Below are 23,749 nucleotides of genomic sequence, written 5' to 3'. Positions count from 1 at the left end.
ATATTTTAAATAATGAAACCAGGACACAAATCTGTATCTTAGAGCATAATCTCTTTTCTCTAATTGAAAGCAAGAATAAAATTTTTGAGTAGACATTATCAGGAAATGTATTGTCTAGATTAAGTCCATATCCTCACAGCATGGGCAATTTCAAAAATTACATTTGGCAGGTCATATATACAAATCATCTGAGTTTATTTTTTTTCCTGAGTGAATTTCAAGCATGATATTAATATATTTCTACATTATGAACTACAAAATAATTCATGACAATTCTACAGATTATATGCAATTTTATTTAAATAATTTAACAGTGCAGAGTGAGCCAATTTATAAGTATAAAAATAGATGGTTTAGAAACCAAATATAAGCACCACACATAAGCAGATTACAAACACACCATCCAGCCTTTAGAAGATTAAGGCAACATAAATATTTCAAGTAATTTTATGAGAATACTTTACTCATATATTAGATGTTATTAAAACATCTCAATATAGGTAGAACCCACAATTTTTTCAGTTTGAAGTCTTCTATGGTTGAAATATTATTGATTCTTCTTAAATAAACAATTAGTCTAGATTAACAAATGGACTATCAAAGCCACTATCTTGTTGGCTAGATAGTGGAACAACTAATTTTCTTGCAGGCTGCCGACATACTGAAGGTGGAACTGTACTGTTCAGTTTTCTGGAGTCTGACTTGAATATATCAGTCTTATGACGCACTGCGTGTCCAGGAGTCACACTGATCTTCCCCTGATGGGAATACAGGGTTTCTTTTGACAGGCCTGGAGTGTAATCACTCTGATATTTCATTGGTTGGCAAATCATATTATCTTTCTCCCTATCTAAAAGACAATTGGCTGCTGAAAACTGTTTCAATTTGGTAGAGTCACCTAGCATATCCGGAGTTCCTTGTGGCCTATCATGTAAAAATGACACTTCATGACTGTTACAGGGTAAAGTTGCACTGTTGGAAAGCCAGCATAATGAGTCACTGAGGTCTCCTCCATCCTTTACTGGAGTTTCCTGAATACCCAAACCTTGACTGTTCTCAGATGCAGCAATTTCACTTTCAGAATTGCATGTATATACTTTTAAATCAGGCCTCTCCTTAGGACTTCGAAAGGTTGTATGAGTGGATCCTGATTCAGAAAGCCCAGGGGAACATCTAGGTGAGGGTTTATTTCCAAAGGTTTCAAGAAAAGGGTATACAGCTGAATGCAGAAGTAATTGAGAGCCAGTATCACTGGGCAGGTTTTTCTTCTTGTGCAAATCAAAGCCTTCTTCAATTTCATATGGAACAAATTCAGTAGAAACTTTCTTTGGCAGAACGTCTAGGCGTTTGCAAGTGCTATCTCCAAACTGAAAGTCTGCATGTGATCCCTGGGGACCCACGTGCTGTATGTCTCCATGCTCTGAATCCTCTAACCGTCTCTGTAAATTACAGGCAGCCCTCCTCTTAGGAACCTGTTCACACATACTTCTGGGGACACTTTTTACACAGTTTGATTTGGTTTCAAAACGTGGTATATTCTGATTCATATCATTTCTTTTTGATTTTTCAACTCCAATCAGCATCTCTGAAGTCAGGGGTAGTGCTACTATGTGCAAGAGAAAACAAAATTAGGGGAACACAAATTAGGAGAAAATTAATATTTAAAGAGAAGAATAAATAATGTTTTTATGTATTCTCAAAGAATGCATATGTATTTTAATCATTCTCAAAAAACACATCAATTGTAGACACGTTAAAATATTACTTTACATATATCTACTAAATAATACTTGGTAATTTTGTTTCTGAAGTTCAAAATATTATTGCTATCCACCTGATCCATCATTTTCTGCAAGAGATGTTACAGCACTCCAAGAGCCAACTGCAACGTTTCCAATCTTGCTCTGACTCTGAGGTCAAGAATGGAGTTTCTGATGAAGAAAATCTACTGGAAGAACCCTGCTCATCCAGCACCTAACCTAGAGTTTCTGATTTAATTGGCTAGGATACTCAGACCAGAGGCAAACCAGCCACACAGCACAGAATTAGAAGCATTATATCTCAGAATGGGTATCTCAGCCCTAGAGTTCAGGAAAAGGGTAAGGTTCTACCAGGGATATTACCTGTACGTTGCCCCTGCTCTAGGATATGTTTTTCTTGTTGTGTGCCACTGACTATCCCTAAAGTTCTTATCACCATTCCAAAATTTACACAAATCATCTTTGGGCTTCTACATGAGGGATGTTTCATGTATTCTGGAACAATCTCTGTTTTAAGTTTTCCAGGAAGTCCAAAAGCTCCATTTCCCCACAGATAATGCTACACATGTCCCAGCGTGACTGGGAATTTACCTTTTCTTTTTTTCCCCAGGTATTTTTATCAGCTCTTTCTTTTTTTTTTTTTTTAACTCTAAAACTATTTATATATAGAAACAATTTATAGTTTCTTGGGAGACCGTTCCATTATTATTATAAACTATCATCTTCAACTCTTTTAATGCTCTCAATTACCTAATATTGTACTTACTTTTGTAATTCATCAATATTAGCACTGCATTTGCTAGGTATATCACTCTCTACTCCTTTATTTTGAATTTTAGATGTTCTTATTAAAATAACAAATGTCCATATTTTCCAAAATTGCACCTGAAAGTTATGACCTTTTAATTAGTGAGTGTAACCTATTCACATTTAGGGTAACTTGATATTTCAACTAACTTGTCTTCTAATTTTTTCTAGGTGTTTGTTTGTTTACCTTTTCCTCTTCTTGATATTGTTATAAATTTTTCCTCAGAGGTTTTCTTCTACTAGTTTGAAAGTTATATATTCTAGTTCTTGTTGGTTACCCTTAAGTTTAGCACATATTCTTAAACCTGTATTTTTCTAGTAATTGCTAAAGCTGTCAGTATCCACATCCTCTCCTTGAACATAATAAAAGTCTTATCATATTTTTAGTTTCCTTCACCGTATTCTCTTACATCTGTCCAAGAATATTATGATTTCTAACATTGTTAGGTTCTGTTATGTGTTCTATTAATTCCATTGCTTTAGGTACTGTTATGGTTTGGATGTAAGGTGTCCCCTAAAAGTTCACGTGTGAGACAACGCAAGAAGGTTCAGAGGAGAAATGATGGAGTTCTGAGTCTTAACCTAATCAGTGAATCAATCCTCAATGGGATTAACTGAGTGGTAACTGGAGGCAGGTAGGGTGTGGCTGGAGGTGGGAATTGGGGCGTGGCTTTGAGGTATATATATTTGTATCTAGCAAATGGAGTCTCTCTCTGCTTTTTGATACCATGATGTGAGCTGCTATCCTCCAACACCCTTTCCCTGCCTTACCTCGAGCCCTGAGGAATGGAGCCAGCCTACTATGGACTAAGATTAAGACATGAAACCATGAGCCCTCAAATAAACTTTTCATCCTTTAAAATTGTTCTGCTCAGATCTTTTAGTCACACACAGCAATGAAATAGCTAAGACAGGTATTAAGTTCTAATGGTTTTGTTTTGATGTTAGTTTGCTGTCTCTTTTCTCAGTGATAGCTTTTTGTAAATGTATGGTGATTCTTGGTTATACGGTAATCTTGTAGATGTCCTGAATACCGTTATCTCTTTATGCTGCTTGCTTACAGGAACTGGGAAGGGGGAGGGAGAACGAGCAGTAGGGCAGAAAGATCTAGTAGTTCTGGGCTCCTAATGCCTCCTTCCTGTGGCTGGCCACCTGGACCACTTCCCTGCCCCCAGACTTTTTTTCCTGTTGCTGTTGCCCAGTCCAATCAACAGTGGGTAGGGAAGGAAGAGGAAGAAATAAGGAGTGCCTTCACCTGGTTGCCACTGCTCTAGAATGCCCAACAATTACCCCACAGGCATCCCCGAAGCCCACTCCCTCTCTCAGACCATACCACTTTCACATGTGGCATAGTTTTGATATTACTTCTACTTGAAGCTGTCATCTTCTGGAAATTCTGAATTGAAGTTTTTCATCTTTGATTATATACTGTCTTCTTTCTTTTCTTTTCTTTTTTTCAGTACCAGGGATTGAACCCAGAGGTGCTTAACTACTGAGTCACATCCTCAGTCCTTTTTTGTATTTTATTTAGAGACAGGGTCTCACTGAGTTGCTTGGGGTCTTGCCGAGTTGCTAGGCTGACTTTGAACTCACAATCCTCCTGTCTGAGCTTCCTCAGCTGCTGGGATTGCACCACTGTGCCTGGTTTTCTTCCAGGATTTCTTATAGTTTCTGATCTACCCATTAACTTCTTTTAAAACCAAGATTTAATTTCATATTTTTCTTATTCTTTATTTGTCGTTTAAAACCTTTCCTATCATTTTTAGGGATGGAAGCAACAGTGGGAAGTTATAACAATGGAGAGCTGATGGACATGCTTGTCTACCAACTTGAACCAGAAACTCTATGCTCTTCTCCTTCGTCAATTTCTAGTTTAAGTAATTCCCCTGCAACTTTATAAACTCTATTCCTTACACTTTTGCTCTTTTTCATACTGAGACTATTCAATATCCAAAAAAGAAGAGAGAAAAAACACTAAAGTGACTTTAGTTTAGACATACCTGACTGTGCAGTTTTGCTCTGGGATCTATTAGAAGTAGGCGTTTCTAGCAATTTTGCCATTGTAGCAAGTTTGCTAGCAGCATTCATAATCTTTTTCTCAGCCCTGTGGGGAATTCCAAAATACAAAATTAAATAGTTTGTAAGTTTCCTGAGCCCCAGGATTTGTTTTCTATTAACTCTGCCAACATTTAGGGTAGCACAGCCATAAGCCTCTCTTAATCCCCAACAGCTGATCATATAAAAAGAGCTAATTTTGTGGTTAAGGAAAATGTTTAGAAATAACAGTATGCTGTCCTGGTGCTCTTAGGATACATTGTTTGTACTGAACTTACCCTTCTTCTTTTCCATTATCCTGCAAAATCTGTTGGAGGCAAATTAAGTAATATTTGCGCATCTTCCGGGCAGTTTCTTGACGTTCCCGCAATACCTCTGCCTTTACCATTTCTGCTGCTCTTTCTTTACTCTCCTGAATGTAACGAAGCATGTCACCTACCAGGGAGGAAATACCCACAGGAGGCACGTTTTATTAGAACTTTCTCAGGAACACAAAGGGCAGACTTCAGACCACTTTTCTGGGCGATAAGTTGACTGGAGGTATGGTTTAAACATTATTCCAGACCTGCCCAGAATCCAGCAAAACACCACTCAATGATCCCCAAAGAAGCCACAGGGGCACTTGGATTGATCAACTGAGCCCCACTTAAAATCCTGACCCCTATTATGTCAAAAAATAGTGTTGATAAGTCAAAAAAGTTATACTTTCTGTAATCATTAAAATGGGGAGTTTCAGATCATCATTTTAGTAGACTCAAGAGAATCTGTAGGTTTGTCTGGAATGAGAATAGCTAGCTATGGTAAGGAAATACAGAGTATTCTGTCGTATTCTAAATACTCAGGCAAAAAAATAAAATAAATAGGAGGTGGAGAAGCTTAGGCATTTAAGAAAAATAGAAAGAGTGAACAGAAAGAAAGAAAAATACTGAAAAACAAAAGAAGAAAAGGAGACAGGGTGAGCTGCAAAGACTCATTCTTCTCTTGTGCTAAGAAAATCTGTTTCATTTACTTTCAGCAGCATTTATTGAGCATCTAACTAAATACATTACAAACTATGAAAGATTTATACAAAATGCTGCTGAGAGATGAAACTTATTTTCTGAAATTTGCATAAAATCATTAATCCACAGCTTTTAAATTCTCTTTCCATCTTTAACGTTTTAAAAAACTAAATCCAGAACTACATCCTACATCTAGAATTTCATCTTTATTATATTAGATATCAATTTATACAAGAATTGCTCTATTAATATCAGTTAGCATCTGAAAATTAAATGTTCTATGTAAAAATGCCAAGCCTATTTTTCATTATTTGAAATAGGAAAAATTTAAATGAAGTACATGCCAACATCAAACCTCCAACCATCTTTATAACATGTAATTATGACATAATACACATATACACATACAAATTATCTTATTAGGATGAAAAAATGCTTTAAATTTCACTTCCACTATAATATACCTTTGGTTAACACCAGTAACAAGTGAGATACAAATTCCCTTTATTGATATTGATTGAGCTTATCAGAACTCTAAACATGATTCTGCTCTCTAACCATTATATTTGGAAATTGAGCCTTTTCCTCCTCTTTTTTGTTAAAAAAAAAATGCAATTTTAGGAGGTAAATATACATTTTCCTGAATAAATACTGGCTATTACATTGAAGTGTACATCCATTCTCTGCAATTTTGTAATTAGAAAGCAGGAAGTATTTTATACTGTGAAATTATACCAGGGGAATGCTCTGCGGAGTGGCTGCCACCACCTGGTCATGAGAAATTCTTGAGACCCAAGTTTACAGGTATTAGATATGATGAGAAATAACAGAACAGCTGCTAACTGGATTCATTTCCACACTCCCTAAAAGTTTATGGTAGGAAGCTATAATTGCTAATATGCAATAATTACTAAATATGTTGTTAAGGTATTAATTTTTTTCGGTTTAATACTAGGGTCTAGATAACAACAACAATAAAAAATGAGGATAATCAACAATATAAAAACAACTCTACTTCCATGTCATTTCCAAAACATATTTTGGCAAAATGATCCATTACTACATAATTTTGAAATGGTATCAATGATCTTTTCTAAGATTGAAGAAAGTCTGGAAAATTCCCTCAAAGTACTAATGTGCATAAATTCTGAATTTATATTTCACAGCAATAAAAATGGTTCAAACCATCCTTAAAATCTTAGGAATCTCTTTAGGGACTTACGCTTAATCTTTTTTACAGCTTTAATATATTGCCCCCGAAGTTCCTCCAAGGCCTGCCTATTGTATGGCAGGTATGCATTTTCAATGGCCCCTTCCGACAGTGACCTAAAGACAATCCAAGATTGCAAAAGCAGAGATTATAATGAAAAAACTGACTTGAAAAATATATATTCATGTATTCAAATATTCTAATAAAACATAATCTAATAAAATAAAATGAGATGTATGAAGAATTTCACACATGCCCGGCTTGATGCTGCATGCCTGTAATCCCAGTGGCTTGGGAGGCTTAGGCCCTAAGCAACTCAGCAAGACCCTGTCTCTAAATAAAATACCAGGAAAAAAAAAAAAAAAAAAAAAAGTCTGGGGACGTGGCTTGGTGCCCCTGTGTTCAATCCCCAGTATAAAAAAAAAAAAAAAAAAAAACGGAATTTCATACAAAAAGATCTCCACTACACAGTTATTTAAAGCAAGAGGAAAATGGAGACAACTTATTTCTGGTTGCTTAAATAAATAATGGTAAATCCACATGATGAAAGTGTATCAAAGCTATTAAAAAGCACATTGTAGGAACACATCTAGTAACTTAGGGGAATGGTTCTCTAATAAGAGTAAGTTAACAAAAGATTATAATCATTCTAACTTTTAAACAACACATTGCGCATAGCATGTGTGTATAAAGAAGCTAAAATGATATAAAATGGAGTTAACAGAGGGTATCTTTTGGGGTTAGGGTTTGGGAAATTATCTCCTTTTTTATACTTTTTGATAGGAACAAAACAATACCAGTGATATTCCTAAAAATTAAAGGATACTTAGAAATAAAATGGTTTTTAAAATAGTGAAAGTCTACCTTGGTGGTGTTTTACAAAGTGTTTGCAGTTCTTCCAATTTATTCTTCATATCATTGTTCTCTTCTATCAATTCTTCAACAACTTTATTATTCTCTTCTGTAAAAGAAAAGTTTATATTAGGTTAGATTTTCCCAGTCTTCCTTTCCATGTTCCCAAAAAAAAGGCTGTAGAGGAGACTACATCATTTCCAGTTGCTCTCCTGGGTCATTCATTCTCATAAGCCTAGTCTGAATGTTCCTTGGTTACATTTTCTTCTCGCTTAAAGCCTATAGCACATCTTGTTTTGAGCTAAACACCATCCTGGGGTATATAAAACACATGCATGTGTTTTGTTTTCCAGCTAGACTGAAGCTCTGTAGAAACCTAATAGGTATAACTAACTACATGTTTCCTTAAATCCAGTATACTGTCTGTCCTCCTATAATCATTGAACAAGCACCTCAATACAAAATATACAGAAAATTAACCTTAAGTGTCATTTTTAGAAATAATGTAAGATTTTTAATTCCTTGAACTTTTAAAAAGATTATGAGGAAACTGACAGAGTCCATATGGTGTGAAAAGAAAAAAAGCATGAATTTCAGAGTCAGAAAGACAAAGTTTCCACACTCGCTCAGTTTATTACCTACTGGATTAATCTAGGCAAATTACTTAATCTGTCTAAGTTTTTTTCACATGTAAAATGAAGCCAGTGTTATCTACCTTACAGATTATAACAGAAATAAAACAACAAATGCACAATGCCTTATAGAAGACCTGGCAATTCTGATGTTCAGTAGAATGTGAACATGGTACTTCATGTTTCCTATTATGCCAGCCCCTCAACACACCCCATGAGCTGGGGAATGCAATTATTCGATAACCCCTGGTGGCTGATGTAACATATACTTTTAAACCACTTTTTAACACATGCAACCAAGAAAATGAAAAACAGAATAAAGAAACAAAAAAGAAGGAAGCCCAGTGATAAACATAGTATCACCTAATAGATTTATGTTGAGAAAAAATTCAAATAAAACTATTAAATGACTTAAATTCTGGCCCTGACCTTTTTATCAGCCTACTGTTTTAAAGAAAGTAGCAATTTTCTTGGATCATTTCTAAGTCAAGGAACTGTGGAAGACAGCAGCTTTCAAAGTCACTATGCAAAATAACTATGGCAATAATGTATAGTGCTAAATATCATTAGTAAATAATAATCATATTCAGTTGTCATTCTATGAGGTAAAAATATTTTTCTGACATTTATCAAATTTTGCAATAGCTATATTTTATCTATACCTTACAGTTGTATTTATTTATTCTACTGACCTCTTTTAAGGAGTGAAATTAACCAAAAGGCAAGTACAGTTGTTAAAGCTTTTTATCTCAAAATTCTTAATTAAGACCTTATAGTACTTTCTGGCCTTATAGTACTTATTATCTCTCTCTAACAGACTTGGTAAGCAGTAGGTGGTGGCTGGTGGCTTCATTACTCAGCAATATTTACCCAAATATGTGCTACACTGCTGGAAGTACTGTGCCAACTGCTGAGACAGGACTTGATTCTTGTTGCCCAAAAGTCTACACCTCCAAGAGGAGTAGAGACAATAGATAATCACAAAGATAATGAATGTTATAAAAAGCCCAGGAGCTACAGGGAATATGTAGTAGGAGGACTAACCAGGTATGTGGCAGTCAGGAAAACTGCCCTGAGGAAGTGATGTATTAGGAGAAAAATGGGTAGGAGTTAGTCAGGTTGATATCAGGAAGTTTGGAGAGAGGAAGAAGACAAGAGGCCCAGAGACGAGACACACTAAAATCCAAACTGTGACTGAGAATGAGAGGGTTGGGGAGAAGAGGCTGAGGGCTGGCAGGCACTAGATCATGAAGACCTTTTTAAACTATGTTAAATTAAGTGCTTGCATTTCATACCAAGGGCCTGCCAACCCACTGAAGAACACTTAACAAGACAGTGTCATGACCCAATTCCACTTATAAAAGGTTGATACTGCTGCCCTACAGGAATGGATTGGTACAAGACTGGAAGAAGACACACTCAGGAGGCAATTTCCATTGTCCAGGCGAGAGATAGAAAATAAATGAGCCAATATGACTGGTCTTTTTGGACAACACAATTATCTGAGACCCTGGTATTTGTTTTTTTTATTCATTCAAACATTTATTGTATAGAAGATGGTGTACATCGTGTCCACAAAGATGAGTAAGATAAGACAGTCCTCACCCTCAGGTAACAGTTTGACTAGGTAACTGAATGATTATAGTAACCAAATGATTAATGTACAGAATGGTAATGAGACGATGGAGGAAAAGCCAAGTGCTACTGGGCCCACACAGGAGTGGCCAACTTAACACAGATGGGAAAATCAGGAGGGCTTTGCAGATGAGGTATCTTCTGAGTTGAACCCTAAAGCATGAGAGGGAGACCAAAAGGGAAATGGTAGGGTAAGTATAAGACAGGGACAACATCATATGTAAGACCTAGCAGAAAAAGAAAATACAATCAGTTCAGGAATTTGAAACATTTTGGATGCAGAGTTCAGAGCACAAGTTATAGGTGAATAAGAGGGAGCAGTGGGAAATGGCCAAAGATATCCCTTTCAGACAGACTGCCCTGACAGCACTGTGATGCATGGGCTGGTTGGAGGCTAGAGCAGACCCCGGGCCTTTGCCTATGCCTTCTCCCCTCCTAGAACACTGCTCTCAGGGGCAAAGGCCTCCATTTTCTAAGGCTTAGTGAAGTCTTCCAGTGCCTAGAATACTGCTTGACACATACTAAGTTCTCAATATCTGTTCAATTAAGAAAGGAAAAAAGGAGTAGGAAGCTTTTAATCAAAGCTGAAATATTCCTCTTTCAAGTTTGCTAAAAATTTGGTTAGTAAAAATAAGATCCAAATTGGTTTACATTAATCCCCAGAGAAAACCAGCGCATCCATTAATAAAATTGTCACATCTGAACATTTCAACAAGGATCAAAGAGCTTTTATACTAGTAGCAGTGGAACTTTGGGTGCTAACCTCCGATTTTTTCCACTACAGCTTTGTGTTTCCTTTCTAAATGTTGAAAATGCCTACAGCATTTCTCCAGTTTTCTTTTCAGATCTTGACATTCATACTTTGCCTTTTCAAGTTCTTGGAGGCAGTGTCCACAGCAAAAATCTTTAATTTCAAGGGTCTTTTTCTTATCTGCAAAAATTAAATGACAGAAAACTTATGTAAGTTGACTAAGGACTACACACACACACACACACACACACACACACACACACACACAAAGCAAACCAGATGACATAACTCCTGGTGAAAGGATATAGCATAACTGAAAGAACATGATGCTTCAAAAAGAGAAACTTGGTTTAGGTCCTATTCTACTACTTACTAGCTGTGTGCCTCAGAGAGCATATTACTTAAATTTTCTAAGGTTTAGTTTTTTATTAAGTAAAATTGTAATACCATTTTACTTTAAAAATTTCTTTGAAACCTAAGGCCCAGATCATGGCCTTGAATACCACTTAACACTAAAAGGAACCAGGGATCTTCGAGAAATTGCTGACTCCAGTACTAGAAGAGGGTATATACTAAATGAAATTGAAATATCTGGCCATGAAGCAAGTAAGATGGTACAAAAAAAAATGTAGATACAACATAGGATACAGGAGCCAGTTTCAAAGTGCTCCACTAGCCGAATATGGGACAATTTGAGCACTAATTAAATATACTAATGAATTATAAAGCTTGGGAAAAAATAGGAATCTATGAATCAGATCAATAGTCCTCTAAACAGATGAATGTGCAGGCTGATAAGTAGGTAGACAGATGGATCATAGCAAATGAAACAGGAGGATTTTTAATTATAGCAACATGGTAAAAATGCAGGAAAGCCTGGAGTTGGAAATTATCATTTTGTAATCAGCTTGATAAAGAATGGATCTGGCAAGAAACACCAATGACTGCCAAAACTAAGAGAAAATTTTATGAGGCTATTTGCATGGTCTACAACATGTCTCCTCACAGATAGTTATTAGTTGCAAGGGGGGGAAACCCCAATAAGTATATAATGAAGAAATTGAACAACTTTTAACCAGGTGATCAAAACAAACCTCACCAATAAGACAATAGACACCATGTGCCTACAAATGCAATGACACATCACCTATGTAGTGTTCCAGCCTAGAAAGCAGGATATGAATCTAATCATGAAGAAACATAAGACAAACCCAAAACAACAGAAGTTCTGATAAACAAAGGGCATGGAGGGGCCAAGATGGCGGCCTAGAGGGCGGCTGCATTTCACGCTGCTCCAGGACGCAAGATTCAAAAGAGGAGATAGTGAGAGACTTGGGACCAACTCAAAGCTGCCGGGTGAGTCTCTCCTGTTGGGGAGGCGTCCCGGATGGGGCGGTAGCCCCGGAACGCAGGGAATTTGTGAAGTGGAGTTGCTCGGCGAGACGCCCCTCCCCCCACTGGAGCGGTAAACACGGACAACTGGGATCATCGTAGAGGAGGCGGCTCAGCATAGCGCTTGGACTCGAGCAGCCGCTGGGGCTCCGGGCGGCTGCCTGGGGAGGAGCTGCGTGGTGAGCTGTATGGACCCAGAGTGACCGCTTCCGAACACCCGGGGGTTGACCGGAGGAGGAGGAGAGGCCCGGCGGGTCGCTTGGGTCTAGGAGTGACTGCATCAGAGCCACGGGCGGTTGCCAGAGGAGGAGCTGCGTGGTGAGCTGTTTGAACTCAGAGTGGGCGCTCCTGAGCGCCGGGGGACTGCCCGGAGGAAGAGGAGGAGCGCGGCGGGACGCTTGGTCTGGGAATGACTGCATCAGAACCACAGGCGGTTGCCAGAGGAGGAGTTGTGTGGTGAACTGTTTGAACTCAGAGCGAGCGCTCCTGAGTGCCGGGAGGTTGCCCGGAGGAGGAGGAGGAGCGTGGCTTGTTGTTTGACTTGGGAGTGGCTGCATCAGAGCTGCGGGCGGTTGCCGAAGGAGGAGCTGCGTGACGAGCTGTTTGAACTCGGAGCAGCTGCTCCAGAACACTGGTGGCCTGCCTGGAGGAGGAGAGCGGTGGGACGCTTAGTCTGTGAGTGACTGCATCAGAACCACAGGCGGTTGCCAGAGGAGGAGGCGAGTGGTGAGTTGATTGGACTAAAAGCAACCGCTCCGGAACACCGGTGGCCTGCCTGGAGAAGGAGCGTGGTGAGTCACCTGGTCTCGGAGTCACTGTTCCTGAACACCTGGGGGGCTACCCCAAGGAGGAGGAGGAGGAACAGGGCGGGTCACATGGACTTGGAGTGACTGCCTAGGGCTACGGGTGGTTGGTGGGAGGAGGAGACCCAAAGTGAGTTGTTTGGATTCCTAGTGACTGCGTCGGAAACCGGGCGGCTGTCCGGAGGAGGAGGTGTGTGGCGGGTCTCTGTGTCTCCGAGCTATTGTACGGGGCTCCAGGTGGTGGCTCAGGGGAGGGGCTGCATAGCCAGGCGATTGGTGCAGAGCAGGGTCCCAGGAGCTAGGTGGCTTCTTGCTGGAAGAGCCGCACAGAGACACGCCTAGGGGCGGAGTGAAGTTTCCAGGGCGGCGGGCAGATTCTCTGGGAGAGGCAGCCTAAGGAGACTCGCCTGCGAAGGGTGAGGCTCCCAGGCCCAGGACGTAGGTCCGGGCCCCTGGGATCGTTGCAGAAGAAGACAGCCCAGCCCAGGGGGTAGTTGTAGATTGAGGGGAACCTCTAGGAGGGCAACTGACTAGCGAGACGTCCCCACCGAGTGACTCTTCCCGGCCAGGGGAGGTTTTCCCACAGGGACAGTAAAGTCAGAGACATAGGCACAAACAGGCCTTGCCTCAGCCCACAGTCTACTTCCCCCATTGGATGACCATTGGTCAACAAGTGGAGGCACCTCCGCCCACTAGCAGGGAATATATGCCACCTGAGGGTCACTACCCCTAGAGAGGCAGCTTCTTCGTGGAGCTCTGCATTATCAACCTCCTCCAAGACTTCAGGCTACTGAAGGATAAGAGGGGATATACTAGCAATCTTCAGGGACATTATAAGTTGATAGAGGAAATCTGCAATATCTTAATGACCCACTGATCCCTGAACAATATGAGAAAACAAGGGAAGAAAATGCCCCAAACAAATCTAGATGTTACATCAATAAAATCCAATGACAGCATGGCAGAAGAAATGACAGAAAGGGAGTTCAGAATGTACATAATTAAAATGATTAGGGAAGCAAACGATGAGATGAAAGAGCAAATGCAGGCATTGAACGATCGCACCAATCGACAGTTAACAGAGCAAATTCAGGAAGCAAAAGATCATTTCAATAAAGAGTTAGAGATATTGAAAAAAAACCAAACAGAAATCCTTGAAATGAAGGAAACAATAAACCAAATTAAGAACTCCATAGAAAGCACAACCAATAGGATAGAACAGCTGGAAGACAGAACTTCAGATATTGAAGACAAAATATTTAACCTTGAAAACAAAGTTGAACAAACAGAGAAGATGGTGAGAAATCATGAACAGAATCTCCAAGAACTATGGGATATCATGAAAAGGCCAAATTTGAGAATTATTGGGATTGAGGAAGGCTTAGAGAAACAAACCAAAGGAATGAACAATCTATTTGAAGAAATAATATCAGAAAATTTCCCAAATCTGAAGAATGAAATGGAAAATCAAGTCCAAGAGGCTTATAGGACTCCAAATACACAAAATTACAACAGACCCACACCAAGGCACATTATAATGAAAATACCTAACATACAAAATAAAGACAGAATTTTAAAGGCTGTGAGAGAAAAGAACCAAATTACATTCAGGGGGAAGCCAATACGGATATCAGCAGATTTTTCAATCCAGACCCTAAAAGCTAGAAGGGCCTGGAACAACATTTTTCAAGCTCTGAAAGAAAATGGATGCCAACCAAGAATCTTATACCCAGCAAAACTTACCTTCAAATTTGACGATGAAATAAGATCATTCCATGATAAACAAAAGCTAAAAGAATTTACAAAAAGAAAGCCAGCATTACAGAACATTCTCAGCAAAATATTCCATGAGGAAGAGATAAAAAACAAAGAAGCAAATCAGCAAAGTGAGGAATTATCCTAAAGGAACTGTCAAATAAAGGAGGAACCAAGATGTGTCAAAAATTTTAAATATGAACCAAATGACTGGGAATACAAATCATATCTCAATAATAACCCTGAATGTTAATGGCCTGAATTCATCAATCAAAAGACATAGACTGGCAGATTGGATTAAAAAGAAAGATCCAACAATATGTTGCCTGCAAGAGACTCACCTCATAGAAAGAGATACCCATAGACTAAAGGTGAAAGGATGGGGAAAAACATACCATGCACATGGGCTCAGCAAAAAAGCTGGAGTATCCATCCTCATTTCAGATAAAGTGGACTTCAAGCCAATGTTAGTTAGAAGGGATAAAGAAGGACATTTCATACTGCTTAAGGGAAGCATAAATCAGCAAGATATAACAATCATAAACATCTATGCCCCAAACAGTGGCTCATCCATATATATTAAACAAATCCTTCTCAATTTTAGAAACCAAATAGACCATAACACAATAATACTAGGTGATTTTAACACGCCTCTTTCACCACTGGACAGATCTTCCAAACAAAAATTGAACAAAGAAACCACAGATCTCAATAACACAATCAATAATTTAGACTTAACAGACATTTATAGAATATACCATCCAACCAAGAGCGAATACACTTTCTTCTCAGCAGCACATGGATCCTTCTCTAAAATAGACCATATATTATGCCACAAAGCTAATGTCAGCAAATACAAGAAGATAGAGACACTACCTTGTATTCTATCAGATCATAATGGATTGAAGTTACAGATTAATGAAAGAGTAAAAAACAGAAACTACTCCAACACCTGGAGATTAAACAATATGCTACTATATGATGAATGGATAACAGAAGATATTAGGAAGGAAATTAAAAAATTCTTAGAGGTAAACGAGAACAAAGAAACAACATATCAAAATCTCTGGGACACTATGAAAGCGGTACTTAGAGGAAGATTTATTTCATGGAGCGCATTTAATAAAAGAAGTAAAACTCAAAAAATAAATGACCTAACACTACAGCTCAAAGCCCTAGAAAAAGAAGAACAGACCAACACCAAAAGTAGTAGAAGACAGGAAATAGTTAAACTGAGAGCTGAAATCAACGAAATTGAAACGAAAGAAACAATACAAAAAATTGACAAAATAAAGAGTTGGTTCTTCGAAAAAATAAACAAAATTGATAAACCTTTAGCCACACTAACAAAGAGAAGACGAGAGAAAACCCAAATCACTAAAATTCGGAATGAACAAGGAAATATCACAACAGACACGACCGAAATACAAAACATAATTAGAAGCTATTTTGAAAACCTATACTCCAACAAAATAGAAAATTTCGAAGACATCAACAGGTTTCTAGAGACATATGAATTGCCTAAACTGAACGAGGAGGACATACACAATTTAAATAGACCAATTTCAAGTAATGAAATAGAAGAAGTCATCAAAAGCCTACCAACAAAGAAAAGTCCAGGACCAGATGGGTTCTCAGCCGAGTTCTACAAAACTTTTAAAGAAGAACTCATTCCAATACTTCTCAAAGTATTCCAGAAAATAGAAGAGGAGGGAACTCTCCCAAACTCATTCTATGAAGCCAATATTACCCTGATTCCTAAACCAGACAGAGACACATCGAGGAAAGAAAATTTCAGACCAATATCCTTAATGAACATCGACGCAAAAATTCTCAACAAAATTTTAGCAAATCGCATACAAAAACATATTAAAAAGATAGTGCACCATGATCAAGTGGGTTTCATCCCAGGGATGCAAGGTTGGTTCAACATCAGGAAATCAATAAATGTCATTCACCATATCAATAGACTTAAAGTCAAGAATCACATGATTATTTCAATAGATGCAGAAAAAGCATTTGATAAAATACAGCACCCCTTCATGCTCAAAACACTAGAAAAAATAGGGATAGTGGGAACATTCCTTAACATTGTAAAGGCCATCTATGCTAAACCCATGGCTAATATCATTCTTAATGGTGAAAAACTGAAAGCATTCCCTCTAAAAACTGGAACAAGGCAGGGATGCCCTCTTTCACCACTTCTATTCAATATCGTCCTTGAAACTCTAGCCAGAGCAATTAGACAGACCAAAGAAATTAAAGGGATACGAATAGGAAAAGAAGAACTCAAACTATCCCTATTTGCTGATGATATGATTGTATACTTAGAGGAACCAGGAAATTCCACCAGAAAACTTTTAGATCTCATAAGTGAATTCAGTAAAGTAGCGGGATATAAGATCAATGCACATAAATCGAAGGCATTTTTATATATAAGCGATGAATCTTCAGAAAGAGAAATTAGGAAAACTACCCCATTCACAATAGCTTCGAAAAAAATAAAGTATTTGGGAATCAATCTCACAAAAGAGGTGAAAGACCTCTACAGTGAGAACTACAGAACACTAAAGAAAGAAATTCAAGAAAACCTTAGAAGATGGAAAGATCTCCCATGTTCTTGGATAGGAAGAATTAATATTGTCAAAATGGCCATACTACCAAAAGTGCTATACAGATTCAATGCAATTCCAATTAAAATCCCAATGATGTACCTTACAGAAATAGAGCAAGCAATTATGAAATTCATCTGGAAGAATAAAAAACCCAGAATAGCTAAAGCAATCCTTGGCAGAAAGAGTGAAGCAGGGGGTATCGCAATACCAGATCTTCAACTCTACTACAAAGCAATAGTAACAAAAACGGCATGGTATTGGTACCAAAATAGAAAGGTGGATCAATGGTACAGAATAGAGGACACGGACACAAACCCAAATAAATACAATTTTCTCATACTAGACAAAGGGGCCAAAAATATGCAATGGAGAAAAGATAGCCTCTTCAACAAATGGTGCTGGGAGAATTGGAAATCCATATGCAACAGAATGAAACTAAACCCATATCTCTCACCATGCACGAAACTATACTCAAAATGGATTAAGGATCTCGGAATCAGACCAGAGACCTTGCATCTTATAGAAGAAAAAGTAGGTCCAGAGCTTCAACATGTTGGCTTAGGACCAGACTTCCTCAACAGGACTCCCATAGCACAAGAAATAAAAGCAAGAATTAATAACTGGGATAGATTCAAACTAAAAAGCTTTCTCTCAGCAAAGGAAACTATCAGCAATGCAAAGAAAGAGCCTACAGAGTGGGAGAAAATCTTTGCCAATCATACTTCAGATAGAGCGCTAATCTCCAGAATCTATAAAGAACTCAAAAAACTCTACACCAAGAATGTAAATAATCCAATTGACAAATGGGCTAAGGAAATGAATAGACACTTCACAGAAGAAGATGTACAAGCAATCAACAAACATATGGAAAAATGTTCAACATCTCTGGTAATAAGAGAAATGCAAATCAAAACCACCCTAAGATTCCATCTCACCCCAATTAGAATGGCAATTATCAAGAATACAACCAACAACAGGTGTTGGCGAGGATGTGGGGAGAAAGGTACACTCTTACATTGCTGGTGGGGCTGCAAATTAGTGCAGCCACTCTGGAAAGCAGTGTGGAGATTCCTTAGAAAACTTGGAATGGAAACACCATTTGACCCAGCTATCCCACTCCTTGGCCTATACCCAAAGGACTTAAAATCAGCATATTACAGAGATACAGCCACATCAATGTTCATAGCTGCTCAGTTCACAATAGCCAGATTGTGGAACCAACCTAGATGTCCTTCAATTGATGAATGGATAAAGAAACTGTGGTATATATATATAATGGAATATTACTCAGCCATAAAGAATGATAAAATTATGGCATTTGCAGGCAAATGGATGAAACTGGAGAATATCATGCTAAGTGAGATAAGCCAATCTCAAAAAACCAAAGGAAGAATGATATCGCTAATAAGTGGATGATGACACATAATGGGGGTGGGAAGGGTTAGTGTTGGGGTTGGAGTTGGGTTTAGGGAGGGGGGCAGGAATGGAGGAAGGAAGGACTGTATAGATGGAGGGGAAGGGTGGGAGGGGAGGGGGGGAAGGGAAAAAATGGCAGAATGAATCAAACAACATTACCCTATGTAAATTTATGATTACACAAATGGTATGCCTTTACGCCATGTACAAATAGAGAAACAACATGTATCCCATTTGTTTACAATAAAAAAAAAAAAAAAAAAAAAAAAAAAGGGCATGGAAACAGAGGATACTTCTCTCAAGAAAGCTAATAAAAGATACAAAGGCTAGGGGAATGTTATGAACTAGAGGCTAAAACCCATGACTACTAAATGTAATATCTGGCCTCAAACAGACTCCAATAGTAGAGGGGAAAATGTTATACAAGACATTATCAGATCAGTTCACAAAATTAGAGTACAAACAGCAGACTGATACCTTTTTCTAATGTTAAATAGTGTTAGGTTATGCAAGAAAATATTCCTATTCTTGGAAAAATTCAGACAGGTAGTTAGGCATGAAAGGTCACAATGCATATATGTTACCCTCAAATGGTTCAGAAAAAAATAAAATTCACATATACATACACACTAAAGAGCACCAAAAGGGTAAGATATTATCAACACATCTCTCTAGTTAAAGGGTACATAAGTGTTCTATGTAACTGCTTTTATTTTGGCTACTTTTCTAAAAATTTGAAATTATCTCCAAATTACTTGGAGACACAAATGTATAAAAATTGTACAGGCATAAGCAAGTATATAATAAATAATAGGTATTGTCATAAGTAATATATATAAATCAGAAAATTACAATAATATGAAAATGATACAAAAAGTAGATTTGACCATAGATATGAAGTAATAAAGTAGAAAAACAAATTAGCATAAGCTAAGAGACCAATATCTAAAATATTAATATAAAGTCACTAGTCCAACAAAATTATTGTTCACTCCCTCCTGACTTTTTAGTTTCATGAAATGGAACCAATTATGTTCATGAGCATCAAGAGATCAATGAAGCATCGCAATGGTACCATACACTGATATATATACACACACACATAGATAGGTATATAGAGATAGAGACAGAGATAGATAAACATCTTTTTCCTATGGTTGTTGGTTTTGTTTTGTTTGTTTCAGCACTGGGAATTGAACACAGGGACACTCAATCACTGAGTTACATCCCAACACTTTAAAAATTTTTTTAAATTTTGAAACAGGGTCTTCCTATGTTGCAAAGGTTGGCCTCAAACTTGCCATCCTCCTGCCTTATGCTCCTTAGCAGCTGGAATTACAAGCATGTGCTACCATGCCCAGCTCTGATTTTAAATTTTTCATTTAAGATACTGTTGTAAAATCAGAAACCAAGCAAATCCCATTAACAAAAGAAAACATAATTAGAAAATATTCGGGTAACAGAAATGAATGAACTACAGCTATACGCAGACAAATCAGCAGCATGATATTAAATGGGAACAGAGTAAGTTACAAAAAATATCTCTTTATAATGTTTAGACATAAAATGAAGCAACAATTTTTTGAGAACACATATATTTGAATGAAACATAAAGAAAAGTAGGAGAATAATTTTTAAAAACTGGAATATTTGTTATCTCAGTTTGGAGGAAGCTGTGGGTATGGAACTATAGGTTAACAGCACTGGTGATATTCTACACTGAGTTCCTGGTTGTTAGAGTTCATGACTTACCTCTGCATTACATGTATTCTTTGCATTATTAAGTATTTCACAATTAATGTTTAAATTACTTATAAAAATAATAGGCTATTAAAAGACTATAACAAAACCATGAGCAGTAGCACTCTCTGATGCTAGGATTGTCAAGGACTATGTTCTCCTCCCTCCTTTCCTTCCTTCCTTTAGTGCTGGGAATCAAACCCAGGGTATTGCATATAAACTAGGCAAACACCTGCCACTGAGTTATATCCTCAACCCTGGATTTAATTCTTCCTACATAAATATATTAATGTGTTTGTTTTTAAGGGAAAAAGACTAAAGAAGGAAAAAGAAATCATTTTATAGTATGATTTATCTTCAGTCAAATCTAATTTTTTATAAGACTAAATTCTTTCACAGAATTTCCCACAGCCAAATATCATTTAAGTTTTGTTTCTACCCATTTCACAGATTAAAATATAACCTTCAGGCTATTCCAAATATGATACAACATAAAAAGTATGAAGCAAAATTCAAATTCAGGTAGCATTACCCTCAACCTAACAGGCAATAAGAACCCAGAAGCACAGGAAAAGGGTCTATGAACAATGGGGAAAGTAACTGTCAATTGACCTCTTAGGATAGGTAGAGATTAATCTGCAATTAGGGTAACATATGTCTACTGAGTTACAAATGTGGAAACTAAGGTAAATAACTTTTTATGTGCAATTTGCCCTGGAAATTGCTGGTTCTTTCTAAGGTTACAATGGAAACAGCAAACAAAAAGAATGGCAGCTCAGCTGTGTGTGTGGAGGGAAGGAGCAGGCTACAAGGGATCAATATGCTAAAAAAGATGGAAGTTTATTAAGGATTTCCAATTCCTAGCTCAAAAGTTTCAGTAAATAGGCAATATAAACCCAACATTCCTTAGTTAGCTCTGAATATAAGGGGCTGTGGTATAGTATAATCTTTTTCATAATGATAAGCCAAAGTCACTAAATTTAGGTTAAACTATTAATTCATCAAATGTTCAAGGAATACAAACTCTGCTTTCTTCACTTCATCATGTGTTGGAAAGGAAGAGATTAAAAATACTGTCCCTGCCCTAAAAAAGCATACAAATAAGTTAGAAAATATCTCATATACTTCAGAAAGATTTCCATTAACAAATGGTTGACATAAACTCCAGTAATCTGAATGGAAAAGTCTCCATTAGACTCCAAAAGAATTGGCAATTCTTTTATATGAAACCCTTAATTTCTCAATAGTCAGGGAATAAAAACGTGACTACTCTATTAAAACTCTCATTATTCTCCTTGTAATTACAACAGAATCACATGAATGGAGTAAAATCCATAAAAAGGCAGAAGAAGAAGATCTAATTCAACTCTGTCCTCTAAATACAAAATAAAATCTAAGGAGAGGATAGTCATTAAGTCAGAGTAATTTTATACATTTGTTCACTCAGAAAACTGTTCACATCTTTGATTTCCTGTTATCCTCAAGGTGCCCCTCTGCAATAGTGATTACAGATATTATAAAGACTGATGGAAACAAAATCTAATTACCAGTTTCTGCTTCTTGCAAGGCCAAAGGCTGTGCTTGGTATCCGGAAGTTGGTGCGGGAAGGCCACCTAAGACTCCAGGATCTCCTCTTCCACTACCCCCGCTGGCAGGATTCATAGAGATCTCGGCCATATTTCTCTGAAATAAATTATCTTCATAGTTAATACCCCCCACGAAAATGTCTATACAAATTTCTATCTAAAATGCTAATATTAAAAAAAAACATTGGGCTCAAACTATCACTAATGTTTTTCTCAGAGTGTTACATAAATCTTGTCACAGACTAGCTAGTCTATAGCAGAGTGACAAGACTCATGTAACACTGTGAGAAACAACCATTCAACAGAGGGTCTGATGGGCCTGTTATGACAGAGATAGGAGGTAAAGTTTACACATTTATTTATATATGAATTTGAGAGACTTTGAATAGTTTATGTAATCAAACCACAGGACAAACAATATGAAATCAGAATTATTCTTGAAAATCTAGAACATTTTCATTGCAGCAGGGGTCAAATTCATTAGTAACTATAATACCGACCTCTGAATTGAAAAAAAAAACAATAAAAGTAATTTTAAACTTACATAGTACTTACGTGCTTCTAAGTACTTTAACATATACTGTCATTAGATAAGAAATGCCAATCAAATTCCAAGTTAAAGACAGAAACTGAGGTTTAACTAAGTTAAACATCTTGCAAAAGACCATTTCTTCACTAATGTTTACTACATTTTGAGCTTCAGTTCCTATGAGAGGTAATACAGCTGATTAAACTCACTGATTTTAAAGTTAATATTTTCAGATTTGGGGCAATTATAAAATTCCAAAGGAAGAGAACACATGGTGTTTTAAAGCAATCTTGTTTAAATACTTAAAACACATATTCTCTGCTTGATTCTAGAAGCCTGAATTTTGATTCTGAGAAACCCACTCACTGAGCGTCAGGAAGCCCATCTATGGTGTCCCAAAGCAGCAGCATTTGGGAATTACAGAGAAAAGGCTCACTACACACAATCAAGAAGCTGAGACTGAGGCCCAACAGAGAAATAAAAACTGAACCAAAGGCTATCAATATCTCTGGCTTCCACTCAAAATTGGAGAAGAAAAGCCAAGATGACAAAAAAGGTAAGAAAGCAACAACCTTTTTGTCTTAATTTTAACTTGACTTTGGAAGAAGAAACAGAATATACATTCTGAAGTTTGCTAGAAAATTTTATCCCGATTGATATTTTTCTTTTATCCATTATGAACTGTTACATTAATATATTTTGATAAGGCATTCATTTTCTTAAAAATCTATATTTTTCCAATCACTCTATCCTCTCCATTCCAGGAAATTTTTTTTTTTCAGGAAACTTTTAATCAATTTAGCTGTTTTAGTGAGGACTTTATATACACAATTTTTCCACTTTTACTTTCCATGAATAATTCTAAGTACTACAGATTTAATAAATTATAATTATTTATATTTATGGTACCTATATTGCAAATTTATAATCATGGATTTACCTCAACATCCTGAGCTAAGCTAGCTTGAAAATGACAGAAGGTCAAATATTATTTCTATGACAAATGCCAGATTAGGCACTTCAAAGTCAGCTTCTCAGGAATGGAATCTGACCCACCCAACAAAAGCTAAATTCTTAGCCAGATTATGTGATTCTCTCTCCACAGAATTGTGAGCCACATTAAGTCACACAGATAATCTTAAACTGTGTGTACAATTGTAAGCCCTGTAAAAACACCTCAGGTCTCAGGTTGATTGGGTGTGTGTGTACG

At 37.3% G+C, this 23,749-nt stretch overlaps 1 protein-coding gene across 7 annotated transcripts in view; it reads right to left on the bottom strand.

Moving 5' to 3' along the window:
• Positions 1-221: 221 nt before the first annotated feature.
• Cep152 (centrosomal protein 152) overlaps positions 222-23,749 on the bottom strand; it is a 93,833-nt gene continuing 70,305 nt past the window's right edge. For 5 of the 7 annotated variants that reach the window (XM_047540019.1, XM_047540020.1, XM_047540021.1 and 2 more), the window contains 7 exons: positions 21,972-22,107; positions 10,716-10,883; positions 7,698-7,794; positions 6,846-6,949; positions 4,901-5,057; positions 4,568-4,671; positions 222-1,606 (listed from right to left, as the gene is read on the bottom strand). In XM_047540019.1, coding sequence (XP_047395975.1) covers positions 573-1,606; positions 4,568-4,671; positions 4,901-5,057; positions 6,846-6,949; positions 7,698-7,794; positions 10,716-10,883; positions 21,972-22,107 — 1,800 coding nt within the window. In that variant the 3' untranslated portion in view covers positions 222-572. The remainder of the gene's footprint in view (positions 1,607-4,567; positions 4,672-4,900; positions 5,058-6,845; positions 6,950-7,697; positions 7,795-10,715; positions 10,884-21,971; positions 22,108-23,749) is intronic. The other 2 variants (XM_047540024.1, XM_047540026.1) reach the window with 2 other exon arrangements.

Source organism: Sciurus carolinensis, chromosome 2 (genome assembly GCF_902686445.1).
Source record: "Sciurus carolinensis chromosome 2, mSciCar1.2, whole genome shotgun sequence".
NCBI classification, from domain to species: Eukaryota; Metazoa; Chordata; class Mammalia; order Rodentia; family Sciuridae; genus Sciurus; species Sciurus carolinensis.
Note: the sequence above shows the minus strand (reverse complement) of the source record. Positions and strands in the feature narration are given on the sequence as shown.